Source organism: Bubalus bubalis, chromosome 16, assembly GCF_019923935.1.
Source record: "Bubalus bubalis isolate 160015118507 breed Murrah chromosome 16, NDDB_SH_1, whole genome shotgun sequence".
Classification (NCBI taxonomy): Eukaryota; Metazoa; Chordata; class Mammalia; order Artiodactyla; family Bovidae; genus Bubalus; species Bubalus bubalis.
In genome coordinates, this window is record NC_059172.1 from 56,024,126 (window position 1) to 56,048,605 (window position 24,480).

Genomic DNA, 24,480 nt, shown 5'->3' on the forward strand with positions numbered 1-24,480 from the left:
GCACCCATGTTTTCAAAAGTGCTTGTGTTGACACTAATGATTAGCCCTGATTGCGAACTACCATGAGAGTTTCTAGGGCCTCAGAAGGGGCTCAGCTGATGTGTGGAAGCAAGAATTTGTTGTTGAGCCAATTAGCTTGGTTTCAGGGCTCTCCCTAGCACCAACATTCCCTGAGCAGAAGCTGTGAAACAGGAGCATGGCTCTTGTTTACTGAGGTTGGTAAGGCACTAAACTGAAGGAGAATAGAGGCTGGGGGAAGAGAACTGATGGGCCCACCACAGATTGCCTAATCTGAAAGAAAAAGCTGAGGTTCAGATCAAAGTCGATAAACCAATAATAGCAACACCACATAATTGGTTTTTGAGGCTATCTACCAACTACAAAAATAAAGCAACTTTTACAATTTCTTTGGAAAAGGAAATGGCAATCCACTCCAGCATGCTTGCCTGGAAAATCCCACGGGCAGAGGAGCCTGGTGGACTACAGTCCTTAGGGTCGCAGAGTGGGACACAGCTAAGCACAGCACAGCACATGCAAATTCTCATTTATTCTCACATAGCTCTAGGTCCTAGGACTTCCCAGTTGGCTCAGTGGTAAAGAATCCACCTGCCAAAGCAGGAGATGCAAGAGACACGATTTCAGTCCCTGCATCGGGAAGATACTCTGGAGTAGAAAATGGCAACCCATTCCATTATTCTTGCCTGGGAAATCCCACCGACTGAGGAGCCTGGTAGGCTACAGTCTACGGGGTCACAAAGAGCCAGACACGATTGAGCACTCACCGCAGCTCTAAGTCCTATTTCCCCCATTTTATAATTGGGGAAACTGAAGCTCTGATGTTAAGAAAGTTTCCCAAGTTTATGGAGTTAACAAGTGGCGGAATCGGAATTTGAACCCAGATCTGACTCTAGAACCCGAGATCTGATTGGGCAGGAAGTAGAAAGGAGGGAAGATAGGAGCCTGTGGGAATCTACTGGTTTGAATGGGCTTGAGATTGGCCCTGAGGAAAAGAGATGAGAGGGTTTCCGAGGGAAACAATGGAAGGTGAGGGAATGGGTCCTGAGGAGACCAGAGCAAGAGGCATTGGAGAGAGAGTGGGAAATCAGACTGGAGAGGCACCCTGACAGGCCTAATCTTTCAAGAGAATGTAGCCATGCAGTGAAAAGGTACTGGGAGACAGGGATTATTCACCAGGCTTTCCCGGCAGCTCAGTGGTAAAGAATCCACCTGCAATACAGGAGTTGCAGGTTTGATCCCTGGGTCAGGAAGATCCCCTGGAAGAGGGCATGGCAACCCACTCCAGTATTCTTTCGTGGAGAGCTCCACGGACAGAGGAGCCTGGTGGGCTACAGCCTATAGGGTTGCAAAGAGTCAGACATACCGAAACAACTGGGCATGCACACATGCATGCAAGGGGTTATTCAGGAGGTGGTTGACATGATAAAGAATAACTTTAAAATTCATCAAGCAGGTAAAGAGCTAGGAAGTTCACTGAGGAAACCTCTGCACAGAATTCTTTTTATTCCTTTGTTCCCTGTCTTGTCCTGGAAGCCACAGATGTGACTTCACCCACCCATGGTATTCAGGGCTGCAGACTGCCCAGCCCTCAGCTCTAAGCTATCTTCCCAGGACTCGTACCTAAGATCATAGTTCTATTTTCAAGGATCAATAGAAGGCTCTGCAAATTGACTAGAGGCAGGAAATCAGGCCCAGGCACTTTGTCATGATTGTAACTACTGCGGCAGAGAAGGTTATTCCGAAATATAATGTTGTTACAAGGTCCTGGGTACAAAGGAGGCACCATGCACATAGCAACAATTCCATGGGATTGCCAGGGTCCCCATCAACATCACCGGTTAGCAACTGCCCCAAGCTAACTCAGAAAGTACCTGAGAAGACCAAGACATCATAGATGGGACAGTGTCAATTCTTTCTTGATCTGAGTAAACCAAATTAAAATCATACCTAAAGAATCAGTTTCCAGATTTCAGGATCTTTCCAGTCACACATTGTTTTCAAATTAATGAAGGTTAAAGTTGCTGGTGTAAGTAAAGAAAACTCAAGAGGGTAAATTTACAGCTAGAGTTCTCTGAGTGATGACCAGAACATAAATAATCCTGGGACCTGAGGAGGCCAGAAGACACCTCAGGTGAGTTGAGCTAGCTGGCTGTGGTACCCAGGGAAGGGGGAGATGTTATCTGTCAAAAGGAATAAAATTCTGCAGACCAAACGTGGTAGTCTGGGGGAAATGTGTTTAAGGCACTCACTTTCCTCCTTGTTTTTAATACTGCTTTCCTACTTTTCAACTTGAGTTTACTCTGGAAGTGGAACATTTATTCCAACAAAATGTGCCCGGTGTGCTCTCTCAGTGATTAAAGATGTCTGTTTTATAGGCATTAACTTCGGTGTAGTACTTGCACCAGGGTTTACCTGGTGGCTCAGTGGTAAAGAATCCGCCTGCTAAAGCAGGAGACATGGTTCAATCCCTAGATTGGGAAGATCTCCTGGAGGAGGAAATGGCAAGCCACTCCAGTGTTCTTGCCTGGAAAGTCCCACAGACTGAGGAGCCTGGCAGGCTATAGTCCATGGGGCTGCAAAGAGTCAGACGTGAATAAGTACCCATGGCACGCAACTTGCACTTCTCTGAGGCTATCTTTGCTAAGCTCTCGGTAGGCTGACGCTACTTCATTTTCTTCTGGTGTATAAATCCAAGAGGCAAATTTTACCAGTTCTAAAGTCCAAAGAAAATGGTACTTGGCTCTTTGGGTTCATTAGCCTTGGTTCATTAGTCTTGGTTAGTAATTATTAGAGGTTGCTCAAGCAAATTTGGAAAAGAACTTTTTTGAACTTTCTTTTGGAAAATCAGAACATTTTAATTCAAATCGTGAAGGAAGGAAAATGCTGTACTAGAAAGCTTAGCCAGGTGTGATATAGTCATTTTCTTTAGGCTGTGGTGTGGGTGAACCTTTTTTCTTTTAGGTAATGAATATATTTGCCTACAGTTTGAGTTTTTAAAAAAACCATCATGCTTCCTTAAAAAAATCTTATAGAAAGCAAAAGTATGAAACCCATTTTAGCCTGATGAAAGCATTTGGGTTTTTAAGATAGTATCACAAATGTATATATTCCAGGTTTAAATTACTTAGAATTCTAGGTTCTAAATATTATATGAATATTACTGAACTGAGAAAAGATCTAAGGTTTCATAATTTAATTCTATACCATCCATACTTCTCACAGAGAACTGAAAAGGGCTGACATAAATAACTCAGATGGAAGGAGATCTTACAAAAACATGATGCAGAATCTTTAAAGGTGTTATAGTTGAAATTTTTTGTCTAGTTATTTTTCAGTAAATAGCCAAGGACAGGATGTGAAGCTGGTAAACAGTATTTGCTGGGAGGGCCCATTACTGATTGAATTCCAGGTAGTATTTCTCAGTTGCATCTCATTCTTATACACACACACACACATCCTGTTGTTTCAAACGGAGATACTGAAAACCTCAATTCTATTTGTGAATCTTTTTCTTTTTTAAGATATCTTTCCTACAGACAGATTCTCTAGGAGCCAGCCAACAATCCAGGCCTAACACTTCAGCTTACAGCTTCATAGTTGAAAAAAAGTAGGGGGAAGTGAGAGTGACTAAAAACAAAATAAAAATGACCAATACATTTTGGGAAACACATTATTAGGTGACCTCACTGGGGATAGCACACCCTCGGTAAACCATATTTACCACAGATCCCCCAATATATTATACTCAATAAGGCCAAAGGGTTGGATTTATGTAATATTTTTAAATATAAATTTTATAATGTGTGAGGTGTCATATTTTCTATCATTTTTGTTAATCTGTTTGAACTAGAGAGAAAAAAGGTATTGAGATAGTTGAATTGGATCCATCAATCAGTAAACTGAACCGAGAAAAGATCTAAGGTTTCATAATTTAATTCTATACCATCCATACTTCTCACAGAGAACTGAAAAGGGCTGACATAAATAACTCAGATGGAAGGAGATCTTACAAAAACATGCTGCAGAATCTTTAAAGGTGTTAGCCCTGGCAGGATTCCTAGGTGAGAACGGGCAGCTATTTCATGTTCTACTCTTGGTTGCCTTCTCACATATGGTTTTTGTCATGACCTCAGCCAGGCCCCCTTTGAAGGTAAGAAATTTATTTGCGAATACAAACCCCTTTCCTTTGGCTGGTCTCATTTTTTGAGAGGTCTAGGGGAAAGAGACCAGGGTAGGCTGTGGCCTGTTTTAAATCCCTAGGCTCCTCTCCCTCCTACTCACTTCTTGTCCTCCTCCACTTCACCTTCCTGCTACATGGCAAGACAGTGGGGCCTCAGACCTCAACATTTTATTAAACAACCACTTAGCCATTCTCTCTCCGGTATGGACTCAAGATGTTGGTTATTTCCTTTAGATGAGTGGGTTTTTTAAAAGCTGGGTGGGTGACCACATGCTACAAATTTAGAATTAAAAACAAAAAACAAAAAACAAAAAACACCAAAAAACTGTTAAAAGGACCGTTAAAAAAAAAATCTCAACAACAGCCTTTTCACATTTCTTTAACACCTCTTCTTTGGCTGTGTGGAAATAAAAAAGACCACCAAATGAGAACAAGTTATTTACTCAAAGCTTGCTACAGTAAGAGAGCCAGCCACCTTCAGTTAGCTGGGGACTCACACGCCGACAGTTAAAAATAAAGGGGCGGGTGGGGATGGGTGAAGGAAGCTTCAGGGTTTGCTCTGATTGGAGGTTAACTCGGGGAAGCTGGAGGCGGGCTAACTAGAAGCGGGGAGTCTAACGTGATTGGTTTAGGGGAACATATTTGGCTTTCTCTAATTGGTCCAGAGTTGGAAACACGGGCAAAGATTAGGGAAGCTGGCAGTCAATGACCGAGTCTGGCTCATTCTGAGCTGATCACTGCAGAGGTTGTGGTTTGGCTTCGCGTGTTGGTTGCAGCAGAGGTTGTGGGTCGGAGTTCTGTTGTGAACCTATGGTCTGGTCATTGCCCTGTATATTGTCTCTCAGTTGAGTGAGAGCCAGGTTTTTATTTTCCTTTAACCTAGCCAACTTGCTAGCTTCCGATTTTTGTTCTACCTGGAACAAGACTGCATTCCTGTTAAGGATAAACGGAGACACTAGAATATGAAAATTATGGGAACAAATACATAAATATCTTTCTGATGAGGGTCAGGCTGGGAAAAGAATTACGCTTGGTCTTCTAGTTCATTTCCGTACAGAACTCCTATTCCCATCATAACTGGCTCTAGCGGCGTTTCCTTCCTTCTGGGGAGGCTCGGCCTCCCTGGTTCCCTCTCTTTGAGGATTGCCCTTTAGTGCTGAGAAAGCGGGAATCGCTGCTGTAGTCTCCCACTTCCCTCTCCGAGGCTCGCTTTCTGGGTTCCTGCCCTGGTCGCACCCCAGCTACCCAGCACCCCACCCCCGCCCAACTCTTCCCACAGCCTTCTCCACCCCCGCCCCCGCCCGCCCGCGCACAGCGCCCCCTGGCCCCCGCCCCGCGCTCTCCCCGGGGTTCTCCCTGCTGCACCCGTCCCGGCCGGTCGGTCCCCTTTCCAGTCCCCACACCCGGGTGCGAGCCGGCGCCTCCGGACCACTGGTTCCGCGCGTTCCTGGATGGAGGCGCGCCCCGGAGGGGCTCGGACGCGGCCCCCTTGGACCTGCAGCAGCTTCCCTGGCCCGCGAGAGATGTCAGGTCAGCTCTCTCGTCCCCGAATCGCTACCGGGTCCTTGGTCAGGAATAAGCAGATCCTCCTCGGATCTTCCAAACCCTTGACTTCCAGTTTGGGGGGAGACTCTTACCACCCACCATTCCCGGATCATTTCTCCTTAGCTGTGGAAAAGGCAGTTCTCCTTTCTCTTTGAAGGGATCCATATTTCCCTTTCAACTTCCCCTCCATTTCAGCCCCCGCAGGCTCCCCGTCGGTGGAAAAACACTGCCCTCCATTTTCTCCTGAGGAAGGCTCCTCGGCCCGGATTTCTCCTGACGCGAAGCAACGGAGGCCGAGGAGCCGCGACGGGTGCAGCTGCGGCAGCTGGGCGCTCGCCATTTTGCGCGGAGGAGGAGCCGCGGCGGCCGCCATGTGGAGAACGGAGGGGGGTGGGGGGCGGTCGGCGACGGAGGGGGCGGGGGAGCCGAGTTAGCTCAGTCCGGGCGGCGGCTTCGGCGGCGCCTTGAGAGCGGGCAGCGGCGGAGGTAGGACTGGGCGGCCGGGGAAGCGAGCGGGCGGGCGAAGGCAGGCCGGCCGGAGCTGCCCCCCGAGCGGGGGCGGGGCGGGGGCGGGAGGAGGCCGAAGCGAGGGGCCGGGTGGGGGCGGGCGGAGGTTTCCGAGGAGGAAGGAGCCGCCGCCATTTTGGGAGCTTCGAGTCAACAATAAAGGACCGAGGGTGCCGAGCGGGAGTGGCCTCGGTGGTAGGACTCGGGCCTGAGCCGCGGGGCGTGGGGTGAGGTGGAAGGGTGGCGGTCGGCCGTGTCGCGGGGGCTGCAGGAAGCCCCCAGGATGGCGTGGGGGGCGCTCTGAGGCGGAGGCCTGAGGCCTGGCCGGGCCTCGGGGAGGAAGGCGGGCGGCGGGCGCCAGCTGTGGGGTGGGGGCGCCGGGAGGAGTAGCACAGAGCAGTGTTGTGCCCGGTGGGGCCCGGAGGAAGAGCGAGAGAGTTCCTCAGAGGAGCTTTGTGGGTGACGAGGGAGGGTGGGACCGTAGGGGGCGGCAAGGATTTAGGGAGATGGCGGAGGTTATAGGGTATGAGGCGGCCCTATAGGGGGCGGCAGGGATATGCTGTAGCGGAGGGCTCAGTTTGGAAGAGGACCGGCTGCTTGACGGAGTAAGGCCTTGCAGGTCAATAACGGGGTGATTATGGAGCCTCCGAATATCGGAGGAAAGAAGGGGCTGTCTGACTTAAAGGTTTCTCTTTTGGGGGGAGTCCCTATTGTTCCCTAGCTGTGGAGCTGGTTCTCTGCTCTGGTTGCGCAGATACGATTGCAGGGCCCCAACCCTTTTGTGTTTATGGGCCCAGGGAGCTGACTTGAAGTGTGTAGGGGTTTTGGAGGGGGGTATGAAGGGGAGGGGAACAAGCAATTATTTGCTTGCAAATCAAAATCATTAGCTTCTTTCCTTTATCACTCACTCCCCTTTCTCTTTCTCAGTCCCCTTGCCCCTTCAAAATAGAACAGACACTCCAACTTGCAGACCGAGCTTAGAGAAACTGCGCTGCATTTGCAAACAAAAGGTCTTTTTGGAGATGACGAGACTGTTTTGGGTGTGAAACTGTCAGTCGCTGACTACAGTCTGGGAAGTGCTGTAATTAACTCCGCTAGGGTTCCCTCCCAACTAGTCTCTGTTTCGTTCGTATTTTTGAAAATATAGAAATACAACTTGGAAATCTAAATTGGGAAGGGGTAGGAGGAATATTTCTTTTCCTGAGACGTAAAGCTGCAGAGCAGCTTAATTAAGAGGGGAGCAGTTCTCACATAGTCACATTTTGGCTCTAGGGAGATACGAGGTCTTAGGTGCATGATGGACAGTAATATACCATTTAATCTTTAGAAGTTGCCCTCTTCATCCTCTTAGTGCTTTGCAAATAAGTAATCTTCGGGTGTGAAATAGGTGATATCGCTGATCATATATAAACCTGTCAATACAGGAAACCACCTACTACCTTGAACTGAAATTAGGTGGCTGTTAACTACCCTGCTTAAGAGGTCAGTCAGTTTCTGGATGACTTCAAAATATACAGCTTTGTGTATGTGATAATCAGTATTTGCTTTTGAGCAACTTTATTTTCAATTTAAAAAAAGACATCAAAGAATTTAAAATTTGTATTGTTTGAGAAGCTTTGGCGTATGGCAGAAGGAACAGTAATTAATTAGCTACTGTATTTTCGTATATAAAGGTGTTAACACCAGAGTAGGCCTTTATTCCCTCCCACCCGCGGTTGTGAAATTAAGGTCTTACTTTAAAAAAAAATAATTTTATTTGGGGAATAATTTTTAAAAATAACTTAATCAGTACTCTGGGTGTCCTAGAAAGTTTGATTAAAGTTAGTAATGTCTTTATTCTTTCACAGATTTTTTTTTTTTTAAAGCACAGGTAATTTCCTCATTGGAAAAGACCCTAATGCTGGGAAAGATTGAGGGCAGGAGGAGAGTGGGGCGACAGAGGGTGAGATGATTAGATAGCATCACCAACTCAATGGACTTGAGTTTGAGCAAACTCTGGGAGATAGTCAAGGACAGGGAAGTGTGGCATGCTGCAGTCTGTGGGGTCGCAGAGAGTTGAGTGAGACTTTGTGACTGAATAACAGTTTCCTTTTTGTGTAGTGTTGGGGTTTGGTTTTTTTTTTTAATTAAAAAATTGCTACTTCAGGTTGAGACATACTTTTGAAAAGTGTTATATTTAAAAATGTAACAGTTCTGTAGTAGTCAGACTTAAGATAGCTAAAGGTTTTCTTGGCTGTTTTTTGAACAGAAGATTTTGACGTGTAGACGTATTTATGTCCCTTGACTGCTTTAGTTATTGTTTTAAAGGGCAAAAACTTAGGGGGAAAAAGAAAATGTAGTTTTCTTCAGGTTTAACTTCTTTGGTTGAAATTCATAAGGGCGTACATAATGCTTTCTGAAAGCATCAAGTGAAATCAAAAGCTCAACTCTTCCAAGGATTCTCAGTTGTCAGAAATAGAAAAAAAAAAATGAATGAATTGTTTTGCCTTGTTCCTTTGTAGATTTACATTAATTAAGTTGTGCCATTCTTCATTGAGTTGTAATGCATTGAATGTAATGAATCATTGACTTTTAGAGGTGGCAGGGACTTCAGAGAATTCTTCCGGGAGGAACCTGAAGGGAAGAGATTATCATCTGACAGCTAATGCTAATTTAATCACAGCATTGTTCTACCTGATATTTTCTGGGTTGCTTTGAACTGATGATTTAAATGAGATCTGTCTCAGTGCAGGTTTGGGTTTTGAAGCAATTCATTTTTTTTACATCCTCTTTCCTATCCTGGATAGTGATTTGATCTACATGCAGCTGTATCCTTAATTCTTTAAAAGAAGAGAGTGCTTCTAAAGGAGTTCTTCAAATGGAAACAACAAAGGGGTGTTTTGTTTTGTTTTTCCAAAGTTTACTGTGTTTACTGATTTAACTTTTTTCCTTTGTTTCAGATTGAAGTGAGATTCAGATACATAACTCAACCTTGTTAGAGGGCTTTTTAAAAAATAAAGAGTTGATTCGTGCATGAGAGCAAGTTACTGCTGCTTACCGTTCAGAGACTTACAGGTGCTTGCCTGCATTGCAATAAAGGACTCATATATTGAGCAAGACTTATATTTATCTCTTCGTTTTGGAGAGCCTAATAAACTGTTATTACAGTTTCTCTACTGACTTTCAAAAGTTTTGAAGTTTGAAAGAGACATCTTTAAAATTAATACAGCATGAGCACGGCCAGAACAGAGAACCCTGTTATAATGGGTCTGTCCAGTCAAAATGGTCAGCTGAGGGGCCCTGTGAAGCCCAGTGGTGGCCCCGGAGGAGGGGGCACGCAGACTCAGCAACAGATGAACCAGCTGAAAAACACCAACACAATCAATAATGGCACTCAGCAGCAAGCACAGAGTATGACCACCACTATTAAGTAAGTGTTAGAATAAATAATAAACACACTTGGGGCACCAAGGAGGTATATTTTGCTAGTTTGTTGTTGACTACTTTATGTATATACCATTTTAGTTTAACCATTTTGATTGTGAATAGAGGACAGTTGATTGTTTATGGTCAATAGGTATTTGTGATAGAAGAATGTATCTCTGTCATAATTAATTCAGGTTTGTTGAGTAACAAACATAGGCACGGATAATACATATTTTGCATAGAGTATTTTTTGAAACATTTCTGGCTTTCATAATGAGCTCAGATTCATCTGGTTTTTGCCAGTATGGCTTTTTTCCTAGTGTGATAACTTGACTTTATCCTAATGTGAATGGCAGTTAAAGCCAATCTTAAAGACTTGTCCAGCTTTCTGAACTTCAAAAGTACTCAGAAAATTTATCCATAACTTTTTTTTTAGTCTATGACACTTTGCTTTTCTGTCTTATTTTATTTATTTTTAAAATACGCTTTCTCCTTTTACACATACACAAAATAACAAGCAGTTTATATCATAGGGAACTCAGGACTTTGAACTCTTTGGAACACATCTCTGAATAGTCCCAAACCTCTTCGAAGACTTTTAAAAACTAAGAGCCTTATTTTACTACGGAATATTTTTCTTTTAAATTTGAAAGCATGTAGGCTGTCATCTCGACTGAGTGACTTCACTTTGACTTTTCACTTTCATGCATTGGAGAAGGAAATGGCAACCCACTCCAGTATTCTTGCCTGGAGAATCCCAGGGATGGGGGAGCCTGGTGGGCTGCCGTCTATGGGGTCGCACAGGGTCGGACACGACTGAAGTGACTTAGCAGCAGCAGCAGGCTGTCATCTTTAAGTGTACACTTTAAAGTATGTGAATGGTGACTATGATTCCAAAGAATCAGTTTAATAGAAAATTAACAATTAAGAATCTTGACCCATTTGGTATTTGTCTTTGTTAAGAATCTAGCTGTGTGAGTTGATTTAACCTCTAGAAATATGATGAAACTCAAAAAGTATGTGTTTTATTACAATATAAGTCTTTTTCATGCTTAAAAGAAGCATTTACTAAAGAAAAATAGCCCAAATTTTCAACAGAATTCATTTGGTCACTGGGAGAATTGGCATTAATGCATATTATTATTATTTTTGAGGTGAATACTATAATTGGTATAGAAATCAAAAATGTTTTCTAAATCGCAGTTCGTCTTGACAAAATATGAATAGACTAGCAACATTTAGTCTACTTTTAATTTGAAACATAAAGCTGCATTATTCCATTTTGAGAGCATTTAATGCTTAAACTCTGGTTTGAGACTGCAGTGGATTTTGCCTTTTTTTTTTTTTTTTTTTTTGCTCTTCTTAGATAAATGGGTTTTTTTCAGTTCTGTGACTCGTTAAATTTCAGTTGAAATACCATCTTTTCTGTGAAGACTCCTAGATCGCATGTCTCAGAGATAGTTAATACCTGTCTCTGTTAGTTAATCTCGCATTTAAAAAATTTTTAACTTTCTAAGATGATAAATTTTTTTGTGGGAAGATTTTGCATTGTATCGTATGCATTTTTATCCACTGTTTAGTAAATTTGACAATGTGACAAGCTGGCCTACTAGGATGTTCAACTGAAAATGCTCAGAAACTTTGGTGTGGTATTATAGACTGGGGTGAAAGGCTTTACAACTCTTGGATTTGGTGGCAAATAGTTTCCTGTGATAGAGTATCTTGGATTATGTGGGATGAAACTTTAAATAAAATATGTCCTTATCTTCCTGAATGAAGACTCGAGATGTTTGAGGGGGGCTTTAATTATGAGCTGTTATCATTAAATCAGTGAAAACTTAAAAAACAGTTGAAAGCATTGTCTGGTTTATTGACAGTCTTTTTTTCTGTTAGATGCTTTGGATATTATATTACTTGAAGTTTTTACATGACCAAAAAGAAAATTTTTTTCTTTCATGGTTTCAAGATCCCCATTAAAGAAGATTGAGAGATGTTTTTTATTGACAGCTAATTTTTCCAGGCACTGTGCTGAGTGCTTTATAGAAGCTATTTTATATAATTTTTATCTTATTTTATATATGAGAGAATGGAGATTTAGAAAAGTAACTGTTGCAGGGTCACAGAACAGATATGTAGAAGAGTCAAGGCTTGAACTGAAGTCTGAAACTTTATAGATTCTTTGGTTTTAACTAGTCACCAGGAGCTACAAAATCAGATGCCTGTAGGGGACTGCCGGAGAAGGCAATGGCAACCCACTCCAGTACTCTTGCCTGGAAAATCCCTTAGAGGAGGAGCCTGGTAGGCTGCAGACCATGGGGTCACTAAGAGTTGTACACGGCTGAGCGACTTCACTTTCACGCATTGGAGAAGGAAATGGCAACCCACTCCGGTGTTCTTGCCTGGAGAAGCCCAGGGATGGCGAAGCCTGGTGGGCTGCCGTCTCTGGGGTCGCACAGAGTCGGACACGACTGAAGCGACTTAGCAGCAGCATCAGCATAGGGGACTGCCAGATGAGAGGGGACTTGACCTACTTAAAGGCATCAGGTGCTTGATTTTAAACTCCAGTTACTAACGCCTATCAAACTGTTGCTATGTGGAAATTTGGAACCAGTGTTGCTGCTAAAGCTTTCCGCCCTGCCCCCCCCCCCCCACAAGAAAATCCAGAATCAACTTTATACAAAATATCCTAGTTTTTTAATGTTGGCAACTTTAAATGAAGTAGTACTATTTTAGGTCAGACAAAACACATGGGTTACCAGTTTTGAAAACAGTTGAATTGTATACAACATGCTTCTCTTGAAGAGGATGGATATCTTTTTTTCCTTCCATTCTTGATTTTTTAAGTTCTCCCTAGATTGTTGTGCTTTGTAAGAAAGAGTATTTTTTCTGGAGTTGTTTATCTCTGTTGTTACCTGTATTCTTAAGTAAATGGCAATATATTAGTGTGCTTTTTAGAAATTATTATCAAGATGAATTACCTTTGTATTTTAGAAAGTAATGCTGTGAACTCTGATACTTCAATTTTACTCTATTCTCTCTAGACCTGGTGATGACTGGAAAAAGACTTTAAAACTCCCTCCAAAGGATCTAAGAATCAAAACTTCGGTAAGTTGGTTGTAACATTCAAGTGGAAAAATGATGTGGAAACTCTTAAAAGTGAAGTAGCTACTTGATGATGACAGTAGGCACTGCATGTTTACTCTTAAGTAAGTTTAACTGGTTGAAATTGTATAGCTTATATATGATTAATTGCCAAAAATTTCCACTATTTGGAGGAATTGGTAATAATGTGTATCCATATTAAATATTGTGTTTATACATATGTGTATCTTATCTCACTTGTGGAACACATAGTTTTCATGGCATTTTCTCAAAAGTCTCTTGTTTCTAGAAGCACAATAAGATTCAGGCTAGGTTTTATCCACATTTTGTGGATGGAAAAACTGAAGTTGAGAGGTTAGTTCTCTTAGCCCAGCAGTGTCAACCAAGGGTGATTTTTGTCCCCTCAAAAGCATTTAGCAATAAGTTATCACAGCTGAGGATATGCTACAGGACAGCCCCCTTAGAGCAAACAATATTCTGGCCCAAATGTCAATGGTGCTGGGCTTGAAAAACTCTGGTTTAGACTAGGGTGTTTGTAGGCAGTGCATGGTAGAACTAGGTTTTGACTTTACACCTTGTGGTTTACAGTTCACAGCCTGGTACTTGTATAGAAATAACAGTATTCCATCACTCCTTAGCAGAAAACGACCACAGGGTGGCTGGTCTTTCCCCAAAACATAGTTTTTAAATGGCTGATTTGTGTTAGAGTGGCTGTTTTTCGGAAACAGTTGAACTGCAGATTAGGACAGAGAACTAATCTGCATATATTTTTTTTAATGGGATAAAGAATTAGTCTCTCAGACACTTTCTTAAACATGGTAATTACTAAAGAAACACAGTTGTACTTCATTCTTTTGAAGCTTGTCTGTTTTTGTTTGACCAGGATGTGACCTCCACAAAAGGAAATGAGTTTGAAGATTACTGTTTGAAACGGGAGTTGCTGATGGGAATTTTTGAAATGGGCTGGGAAAAGCCATCTCCTATTCAGGTATATTTCCCCTTTTTACCTCCTATGTAATGTTATGAATTAAGTGTTGCATACTTTTTGATGGTTTAGTGAAGCAGTATTGCTCTCCAGCGTGTGCGCACATGTATGTATGCTTGTACATGAACACACACTTTCTGAACCTTAAAAGGGTAAGTTACAAAATCTTGGCACTTCGTCTCTAAATGTTTCACTATGTATTTCCTAAGTCTAGGGATATTCTCTTGAACAAGCATAGTACAGTTATGTTCAGTCAGTTTTAATGCAGTATTTCTAACTCATCTGTCATTTGTAGTCTGATTTTTAATTGGGTCCCAAATTTTGTCTTAAAGTATTTTTTTTTCTTCTGTACAGGACCCATCCTAGGATCAGATATTGCATGTAATTGTTACATCTCTTTTAGTAGTTAAGTTTTTCCCTACTCTTTTTTTTTTTTGGCGGGGGGGAGGGGGTGTCTTTTATGACATTGACATGTTAAAAATAGAACTCCCTTCCTTTTTTTATTCCAGTAGAACATTTTTCATTTTGAGTTTGTCTCCTGTTTCCATGTGATGTGATTCAAATTATGCATTCTTAGCCAGAATACTGCAGAAGTCACTTTCGGAGTTACGGTGTTCATTTATTCCAAGGGTGATTTTAATTTTGATTACTCTTTCAAAATGGTATCTTGATTTTTATATTACATATTTCCGGCCCTGCCCCCTCCCCTTGAAACTAACAGTCTGTGGGAAGCATTTAAGGCAATGCCGATATACTATTCATCAGAATTTTCCCCTAATTCCTCCTTGATGTATCTGTATATTATCAGTGTAACTCATAAATTCCTTTTTTATTAAATGGTATTTTTGTGCTTGAATTGTCCCATATTTGGCCAGTGTGAGCTCCTTCAAGCCAGTTCCTTTGTTTTTGTAATGTGTTCATTTTTTTCCTCTGATAAACTATTTTGTAAAGCAGTTTTAAGTTTATAGCAATTGAGCATAAGAAATTTTTCATAAATCCCTGGTGACATTCATGCATAGGTTCCCTGATTATCAGCATTCCCCACAAGAGCAGTTTTTGTTAAAACTAATGAACCTATGTTGACATATTATCACCCAGAGTCCGTAGTTTACAATAGGGTTCATTGTTGATATTGTGCATTCTGTGGGTTTGAATAAATGTATGATGACGTGTATCCACCATTATAGTATCATACAGAGCAGTGTCACTGAACTCTGTGCTCTGTCTTTTTACCTTTCCCTCCCCCTTCATTTTTCTTGAGCACTTTTTGGTGGTATATCATGATGCCAAGCTTATCGGTACAGCTACGCTTCCCCAGCCTCAGAATCAGCTGTTTCTCCAAAGAACTCAAATTCCAGTTAGTTGGGAATAGTATTAGAGACCAAGATCTAAACACTAGGTGCACTCTTTCAGTGGAAAGAGCAAGGAAATATATGTATATATACACACGTATGTAGACCTACATACAAATTTGATGTGTCTTTTGTCTTCACATAAGTTGAAGCTGTCAAATCCAAGCTGTACTTAGGACAAACTCTGTGACATCATTGAGCACTTTTTCATTGAACAAGCATGTGTCAAGTGACCTAGAAAGTGTTAGACCCTGAGGGTGTTATGATGAACAAGATAAATAGGGTTCCTGCACTCAGAGTCTGATGGAAAGGACTGCTAATTATACAGGTAATTTGAGTGTGATATAATGGGAACATATATGTAGACATTAGGAGAAAATGGAACAACCTGGAAGAAAAGATCCATGTTCCAAGTGGAGAACTAGAATAGTGATTGCCTAGGAATGAGAGTGCCTTTGTGGACAAGCTAGAAGAATTTTGTTGTGGTTGGAAAAAGTATGAAGATAAAGTTATACCTCATTAGGCAGTCTGAGTGCAGAGACCAAAAATATTTAGGAATTTGCTTTTTTATAATGTAGTTCATGTTAATCTGTTTTATCTATAGGAATGAAAAGTTTTATGGGTACTTTTCTACTGAATCATTCCACTTTGTAACTCTATACTTAGCAAGGTGTGTGGCAGGAAATAGGCCCTCAGTTGTATTATTTTGATGAAATTATGATTAACAGATGTCTGTAGGTGAACTTGGTCTAGAGAACTGTTTGAGAGTACTGGCTTTGCATTCAGGTTGCCCAGATTGAATCCAGCTCTCCTGCTTTCCAAGTTGATTATTTGAGATGTCTCTAAGCCTCAACTTTCTGGCCTATAAAGTTGATACAGCAGTGTAGACCATAGAGTTGTTGTAAAGATGAAGTGAGGCAACTCATGTTAGTATCCTTAGTACAGTGGCTGCTGCTGCTGCTAAGTCACTTCAGTCGTGTCTGACTCTGTGCAACCCCCTTGACGGCAGCCCACGAGGCACCCCCGTCCCTGGGCTTCTCCAGCAAGAACACTGGAGTGGGTTGCCATTTCCTTCTCCAGTGCATAAAAGTGAAAGTGAAGTCGCTCAGTCGTGTCCGACTGTTCGCAACCCCATGGACTGCAGCCTACCAGGCTCCTCCGTCCATGGGATTTTCCAGGCAAGAGATAAATGCTCAATAAATGTTACAGGTTTTTATTTTATGTAGTAGTTTTATCAAAAAATATGGTTCATTTAGCAGACGTAATTCTTGATGGACCCTTAATGTCTCATGTTTCACACCTTTGTATTAAAATTTTAAATTCACTTTGTTATTTGCATCCTCAGTTTGATATAGCATATAGGCAAGTAACTCTCCAGCCACTTAGCCAGTCTACCATATGGCTTTTTCTGTAAAGTAGAAATGAACTCCTTCACAGGGTTTTTTTTGTGAGGATCAAATGTAGTGTACAGACATACCTCGTTTTACTGTGCTTTGCTTTATTGTATTTTGCAGATACTGCATTTGTCTTTTTGTTTTTTAAACAAATTGAAGGTTTGTGGCAACCCTGTGTTGTCAGATAGTATTAAAGTATTTTTAAATTAAGGTATGTATGTTGTTTTTTTACACAAGGCTACTGCACACTGAATGGACTAGAGTATAATGTAAGCGTAATTTTTGTATGCCCTGGGAAACAAAAATATTTGTGTGACTCGATTTCAATGGTAGAAACGAATCTGTAGTGCTTCAAAGTATATTTTGAAATAGCAAGCACAGTATGAGTGTAAGGTATTATATATACCTGAGACTGCCGTTCACATTGACTTTTCCTATAGTATTGCTTTGTCTGAGAATCCATGAAAAATATAAGATAACGTGTTTTAGACTCTGTGTAACAAACCATAAATACTAGGACTTCAAAAATAAGTTTAGAGGTTCTCTAGTGAAATCCAGCCTCATGAGTGGCATTCTTCTACTATTTTTATCTACCTTTTCTCCTTACTTATTTTCTTGTCATTGTTTTCTTTTTTCTTCCCCCCGCCCCAAAATGTGTCTGTTGTCTTGTATAGTACTTAGTTTTACCATGTTATCCAGGCATTTTTTTCCTCTCCAAATGTAAAAGCCTCTTGATGGGTGTCACCTCCTTTAGAGATGAAACTTGGTTGCACTTTGGCTGTGGTATAAGATTTTTGGAAAATTAGGCACTTAAAATCTTTTGAGAGGATATAATTTTACACCGACAAGCTGGAACCAGATACACTACAGATTGGTTCCACACATCTTTCTTTGCTACAGCCATCTGTGACTCTAGTTCTAGGTCTGAATGCTATGCACAGTAACATAACTGTGCCATTTTAAAGGCGTAGCTCTACAGTAACAGAGCCTTTTTTGGAGTACCTAGGAGTCTACTGTTTTATTCTGTTTAACATTGCAAACTTATATTAACTTGGAGATGATTGAAAAATGACAGCCCTTGCCGTTTCCAGACTTGAGGCACAACTTTTGAGGACTTTATAGATAAGAAGGTGATGGAATAGCAGGTAGTTAATTATTGAGAGAAAAACAGAAGTTAGCTTTGGCAACCAAATTTCATATTAAGTTGGGAATCTCAAGTTATTTTTAGGAATTATTTCATTAACCAAGTCTAATTAGTCATTTATCAAATTTATAGTTAAGAATTAGAACATTCTTAATTCTTTTGTAATTCATTCCTCCTGCTAACAGAATTTACTATGGCTAAAAGAATTGTTTTCTTAAATTCTCAAAAATGCATGTCTTCATTGGATACTATGGTAAAACTGGAGTGTGTTCCTTAGGCTGGAGATACTATTTTTGAAATTACTGTCTTCCATCTCCTTTTTTTTCTACGGAGCAGTAGATACCTTAATCATAACTGCCTCCACAGTATCCATTTTGTTCTCCCTGAAACTAAGATTTAAGTTCAACTGACCCTAGGAGTTAAAAAGCAGTTGGTGTCTCCATTTAGCTGCGGAAGTTGACTAGACTATCCATCGGGGACTGGAGAGAACGTAATTCCTCAGAAAAAAGTTTAGGGTTCTACTAAGAAAGGGAAAGTGTTAGTCTTTCAGTCGGGTGAGACCCCATGGACTGTAGCCTGCCAGGTTCCTCTGTCCATGGAATTCTCCAGGCAAGAACACTGGAGTGGGTAGCCATTCCCTTTTCCAGGGGATCTTCCCAACCCAGGGATTGAAGCCTGGTTTCTGGCACTGCAGGGAGATTATTTACCATCTGAGCCGCCAGAGAAGCCCTGAATGCTGAAGCTCCAGTATTTTGGTCATCTGATGTGAACAGCCGACTTACTGGAAAAGTCCCTGATGCTGGGAAAGCTTGAAGCAGAAAGAGAAGGGGGTGTCAAGAGGATGAGATGGCCGGATGGCATCACTGATGCAATGGACATGAGCTCTGGCAAGCTTAGGGAGATGGTGAGGGATAGGGAGGCCTGGTGTGCTGTAGTCAGTGGGGTCACAGAGAGTCGAACGACTGGGTTGCTGAACAACAGCAAAGAAAGGGAAATGGATACTAGGGTTATTAAAACACAATAAATACATATTGGCTCAGTCCCTAGATCTTACAGTGGAACTGGAACATGGACTTTGGAAAATGGCAGAATCAGACATACCTTTAAGTTCGTGGGATTTTTTTTATTTTCGGTTTTTGTGTTCTGGTGGTGTTTTGTATGCTTGTTTTTTGCCTTAGGGTATTGGTCACAGAGATACAGTTTACACATTTTAAGTAATGCAGTTAGTTCAGTGGGTTTTTTTTTTATTTTTTTTATTCACAGTTGTGCAGCCAATTACTACAATCAGTTTAAGAACATTTTCACCAAAAAGAAACTTAGTAGTTACCCTTCTTCTCCTAGCTCTAAGCAACCACTAATCTACTTTCTGTCTGTATGGATTGACCTATTCTAGACAATTTCATGTAAATGGGATCATAAAATTCATGCTCTTTGTGACTCAGCTGTGGCTTTTTGACTTAGCATATTTTTAGGATTCATCCATATTGTAGCATGTGTCAGTACTTTATTCCTTTCTATTGCTGAATAATATTCCACTGTATAGCTATACCACATTTGGTTTATCCAGTCTTCAGTTGGTAGAGTTGTGTCCACTGTTAGCTATTATGAATAATGCTTTTTTGAACACTGATGTATATTGAATTTTTTGTGGAGGTATTTTCATTTCTCTTGGGTATATACCTAGGAGTAGAATTGCTGGTTCATATGGTAATTTTTTTTATCTTTTTGAGGAACTGCCAGACTATTTCCCAAAATGGCTGTATATTCTACTTGGTAGAGTATGAGGTTCCAGTTTCTCTTATTTGCAGACCTAAGTTCAAATCCTGATTCTAGCATTTCTTGCTTAGTCACCTTGTGCAAAGCAATCTTGAGGATCCATTTTGCCATTCGTAAGACAAAAAGGAACCTAACTTGAAAGGATATAATTAACATTAAATATCTAAGTGTAGTACCCATCACAGTAAGTTTTTAAAATTTTTAGCTTCCTTCCTCCTTTCTCTTCTCCCTGGCAGTTCCCCATGACTTCTCTTGAGTTTCAAAGCTGTCTGAATCTGACTTGAATTTTCTCACTTCATATTGTTTAATCTTCCTAGCAAACAGTGGTAAGAGACAGTGTGAATATACTGAATTCTCTGACTGCTAATCATAATAGCCACCATAAGAGACAAAGTACAGTGCATCTTAACTTACAGGCTAGCTAGCTTACTTTGTTAAAGCCCTATCCTTAAACAGTTTCTGTTTCTGTAGAACGTAAGTCCTGTCAAAGAGCAGAGAAATAGAAGTCAGTGGCCTTTAAGTCATAATGTAAACCCCAAAAAGGAATTAGGATACCCCCAATCTAATTCTATCCTGTCTCACTTCATTGAGATATCTTATCCTTTTAAAGGACCTGACTCAGGAAGTCACTGAGAGACAAAAGTCTTTTTCTGCTGTCGAACTGAGTGGTATACTGGTAACCTGTTTAAAAACCATAACAGAGATTGAACCCATGTGATAATTGCCCTTCAGGACAACTGAAGATTAATAGAGTTGACTCAGAGTTATGGCTCAAGGGATAAAGAATCTCCCTGCAAAGCAGGAGCTGTAGGAGATGTGGATCCCTGGAGGAGGAAATGGCACCCCACTCCAGTATTCTTGCCTGAAAAATCCTGTGGACAGAGGAGCCTGGCGGGCTACAGTCCACAGTGTCACAGAGAGTCAGACACAACTGAGTAACACATGTGCTCAAGCAAGGAAGGATTTAAGACCAGAGGGTCGAACCAAGACTTTCTTCTTTGACCTGCTTCACCCTACATAATAAGCAGACTGTTTAAATAAGCAGACTGTTTAATGCTGGCTGTTGGAGTAAGATAACAGAGTGTTGTCACTGAACTATTTTCACAGTTGTTCTGGCAACAATGTTAGTTATTCTGATTATATGGAACCCATCTGACCCCTGTGATTGGGGTTCTAAAATAAGTATCATGGTAGGAAATGAAAGTCATGATGCTTATGACTTGGGTATTTCTCCAGTAACAGTTTTAAATTGCTAGACATATTTGTTTTGGTCATTAGCTCAAGCATAGAAAGAACTAATTATAGTGATTATTATAGTGATTATGAATATTTTTCCTAATTTTTCTAATTTTCTAGTTGTAGAAATTAGTTTTAGAAATAGAAGTGTTCTGCTTCCTCTGTTCATACCTGTTTTACCTTTTTAAATTTCTCTCTGTATATGTGTATTTAATATATAGTAATTGTTGAGAATCCTTTGCTATTGTCTAGGAAATTTGCCCTAATAAGAAATATTATCTTCTGCAAAACACTCATGTGTGCAAAACACACATGAGTAAGCCAAATTTGAAAACGAGAAGTCAGGGCACATCTCAGGACAGAAGTTGGCTGCGAGACAGACATTGGTCATTATGTAATGCAATTTAAAAAAAAGATAGGACCCAAGACTAAACTTTTCCAGCTGAGTCCTATTTATGTAGGAATAAAATTGTCCAACCTACAATTTTTCATTGTGGTCAAGTTGGTTTACTAGTCTCAGAATATCATATAGTCCTTCTTTTGAATATTGTTTGTGCTGTTTTTTCTTCCAGTTTTTAATTGTGAAATGTCCTTTGCTTATTTTCCTCTATGTGTTTATTGTGTCATCCCAAGTTCCTCCTCTTTTTCTGTTGTTGATGCTCACAAACATCATGTATGTTGTTTGCTCATACAAACTCAAAGGTTTTTATTACTAAATTTAGTATGTATTTTATGAGTAGTTCTGATAAATGTCAGTTGATACTAACGGTGATGTTGACTGGTCCTGCTGATTTATTTGGTCTTTACTTTTGTAAAATACTTCAATACCAAGGAACTTTATATACTTTCAGTGTGTTTGAGAGAAGAACTTGCCTATGTACTGTTATTAGCAATGCATACAAGTAATAAGCATTGTTCGATCTCTTCTAGGAGGAGAGCATTCCCATTGCTTTATCTGGTAGGGATATTTTAGCTAGAGCAAAAAACGGAACAGGCAAGAGCGGTGCCTACCTCATTCCCTTACTTGAACGGCTAGACCTGAAGAAGGACAATATACAAGGTTGGTTGTTTAAACTATAAATGGTGATTTAAATCTTGGAGCTATATAGAAGATATTACCATCTTTTCTCAGTCAGAACTTAAATCATCTGAAATTAGTATTTACCCTTTTCACAGCTTTTGGCCTGGTTGTCTTATAAAAATGATTCCTAACTTTTTAAAAAGAGATTTCTAGTTTTTAAGGTTATTTTGCATATTATACAGTTACAACAACATTCCAATGAGATAGGCAAAATAAGAATTTGTCCTGTGGATAGGGGAATTAAATTATCTGAAATAGATACTTAAAACTATGGAGCTAGAATGTTTCTCGTGACAGCTGTGTCTGCAGAGTTCCTTGTAAAAGCAGGAACTTTTTCTCTCTGAAGCCTTGTGGCTTGGGGATTTTAAAATCTTAAGCAGTAGGGAAGAAACACATTTCCATAGCTGTACCCAGTAGATCTATGTTTTCACCTCTAAAGCTTTTTCTAAAATTTTCAGTTTTTTTCTCCCCATGCTTTCTTGATCTATAATAATTATTTCTGCCATCTTCCTATTATGTTCATATGATATAAATAGACCTGGGCAGCAGGAGTTTCCTATTTGGGCATTTTAACTAGTGATCTCTTACTAAAATATTAATATATTTTGAGCTAATAATTGCCAACTCAAAGAACCCTTTAAGGCTTTGTAACCAGGAAGAGTAGAAGAATTGTATAGCATTGTTACTGAAGAAAAGTCTAAATCTGGTGCACTATAATAGGTTCTTTTTTTGAAATTTATTCATTTGAGTGTCTCGATTATAAGAGGCAATATTTCTATAGCTTCTTAAACTCTTTAATACATGGCTTTTTTTTTTCCTCTCTCTCCTTTTTTCTGTTTGTTGATATTTTCCAGCAATGGTGATTGTTCCCACTAGAGAACTTGCTCTACAGGTCAGTCAAATTTGCATCCAGGTCAGCAAACACATGGGAGGGGCCAAAGTGATGGCAACCACAGGAGGAACCAATTTACGGGATGACATAATGAGGCTTGATGATACAGGTAGGAAATGATTGGATATAAGCTGGCTTGCTGGCTGTAATTTGACACACAAGTGTTTCCTTTCAGTAATTTATTAAAATTGTTTTTAAAATAGGGAACAAACATTGCAGTAGAAAAACAAAGGAAATGACCATTTCAGTCAAGAAAAAAAAAAATTATTTTCGTCATTGAAAGGATATTTAACCTTACTAGTAAATTTTTAAATTTTTTAAATTATAAAAACAGTAAATTGATATTCTACCTATCTGATGGACAAGATTAATTAAGATTGGAAAGGCTAACTAGTAACCAGTAATATGCATTTGTGAAGAAATTTGTTGTCTTGCAACATGGGGATATAGATTGATACAATCTCTATGGTGGGCAATTTGGCATTATGTTTCAAAATTATAAATGTATGTTTTTAATCTTTTTTTGAAGAAATAATTGGACAAATGCAAAGGTGTTTACTGTAGTGTGGTTTGTAGTACTGAAAAACTGGAGCAACCTAAATATCAGGGAAATTTGGCTAAATACATTGGGGTATAGACTGAATGGAATGCCACATACCATTAAAGAGTGCAGCTGATCTGTATTCATTTTCATGAAGAGCTCTCCATGATAACATTGTTTAGTGAAAAAAGAAAACAGCAAGAGTTGAAATCCAGTTAAAGTTGTACATTGAATTTTAGTCAGGATTTTATATATGATTGTTACTTGATTAGTTTAATTCCTATATCCTTTGTACTGCCTTTGTAATTAAAAATGATCATCTTACTTGATCCTGTTACAGTCTTCTGCAGACCATTGATCTATTAATAGATTAGAGGCAAGCTGCTGTATCAGGACTGAAGTGACTTAGCAGCAGCAGCAGCTGTATCAAAAGTTCGGCATACTTTTTGTTTTTCCCTGGGGGTTTCCCTCAGACAAAGAACTGTGTTCCTTATTTGGAACAGGTGAATTGGAAAGCTATAGCCCACTGCATGCAGAGGTGAAATTAACTGGTATTCTCTAGCCAACTGAAGATGAGATGGAAATCCATATTCTAAAACACATCTTGGCCTCTTTGTATTATTCCTGCAGCAGTGTTTCTGGTAAAATATGTATGTGATAAACCTTTACTGTATCCTTTTTGCCCCATCTAAAATTAACGAAAATACGTGTTTTCTAATCTTGTGTAGTGCATGTGGTGATAGCTACCCCTGGAAGAATCCTGGATCTTATCAAGAAAGGCGTAGCAAAAGTTGATCATGTCCAGATGATAGTATTGGATGAGGTAATGTTTTTTCATTTGGAAGCATACTATTCTGTACTGATTTGGCTTTGTTTATAACTGCCAGTGAATGAAGCATAACCTCTTTGTGTTTAAGACCTTCTAGTAAATTCATTACTCTTGTTGGTTTGTTCAAACTAACTTGCTTCTAAAACGTGTTTTGCCTTTTAAAAGCAATAGATGATAGGTATTTATAGGAATAATTCAGCCTTGTGTCTTTTTCTTAGGGAAGTCAGTTTGTTTTTATTTTGCAGTGAGAAGTCATTGAATAACCTCAAAGCCAAGCCCATTCTGCATCTCGCTTCATTCTGTGATTCATCTTAAAAAGCATGTTAAAAAAAAGGCATCTTAAGAACCCCTTATTTAACATATCCAGCTTGGTATTGTTTGGTTTTTGGTCTCTGTTATATGTGTTCTTTCACCAGACTATAAGTGCCTTTTGAGAACTTACTCAGCTCTGCATTCTTGGGACCTAGCAAGCAAGTGTTTTATATGTATATGC

The 24,480-nt window shown here is 40.2% G+C and overlaps 1 protein-coding gene across 5 annotated transcripts in view; it reads left to right on the forward strand.

The window, feature by feature from the left end:
• Positions 1–5,543: 5,543 nt before the first annotated feature.
• Positions 5,544–24,480, forward strand: part of DDX6 (DEAD-box helicase 6) — a 31,723-nt gene continuing 12,786 nt past the window's right edge. For 2 of the 5 annotated variants that reach the window (XM_006044672.3, XM_006044676.3), the window contains exons 1-7: positions 6,315–6,445; positions 9,190–9,659; positions 12,697–12,760; positions 13,641–13,745; positions 21,575–21,704; positions 22,580–22,726; positions 23,887–23,981. In XM_006044672.3, coding sequence (XP_006044734.1) covers positions 9,460–9,659; positions 12,697–12,760; positions 13,641–13,745; positions 21,575–21,704; positions 22,580–22,726; positions 23,887–23,981 — 741 coding nt within the window. In that variant the 5' untranslated portion in view covers positions 6,315–6,445; positions 9,190–9,459. The other 3 variants (XM_006044674.3, XM_006044673.3, XM_044929646.1) reach the window with 3 other exon arrangements.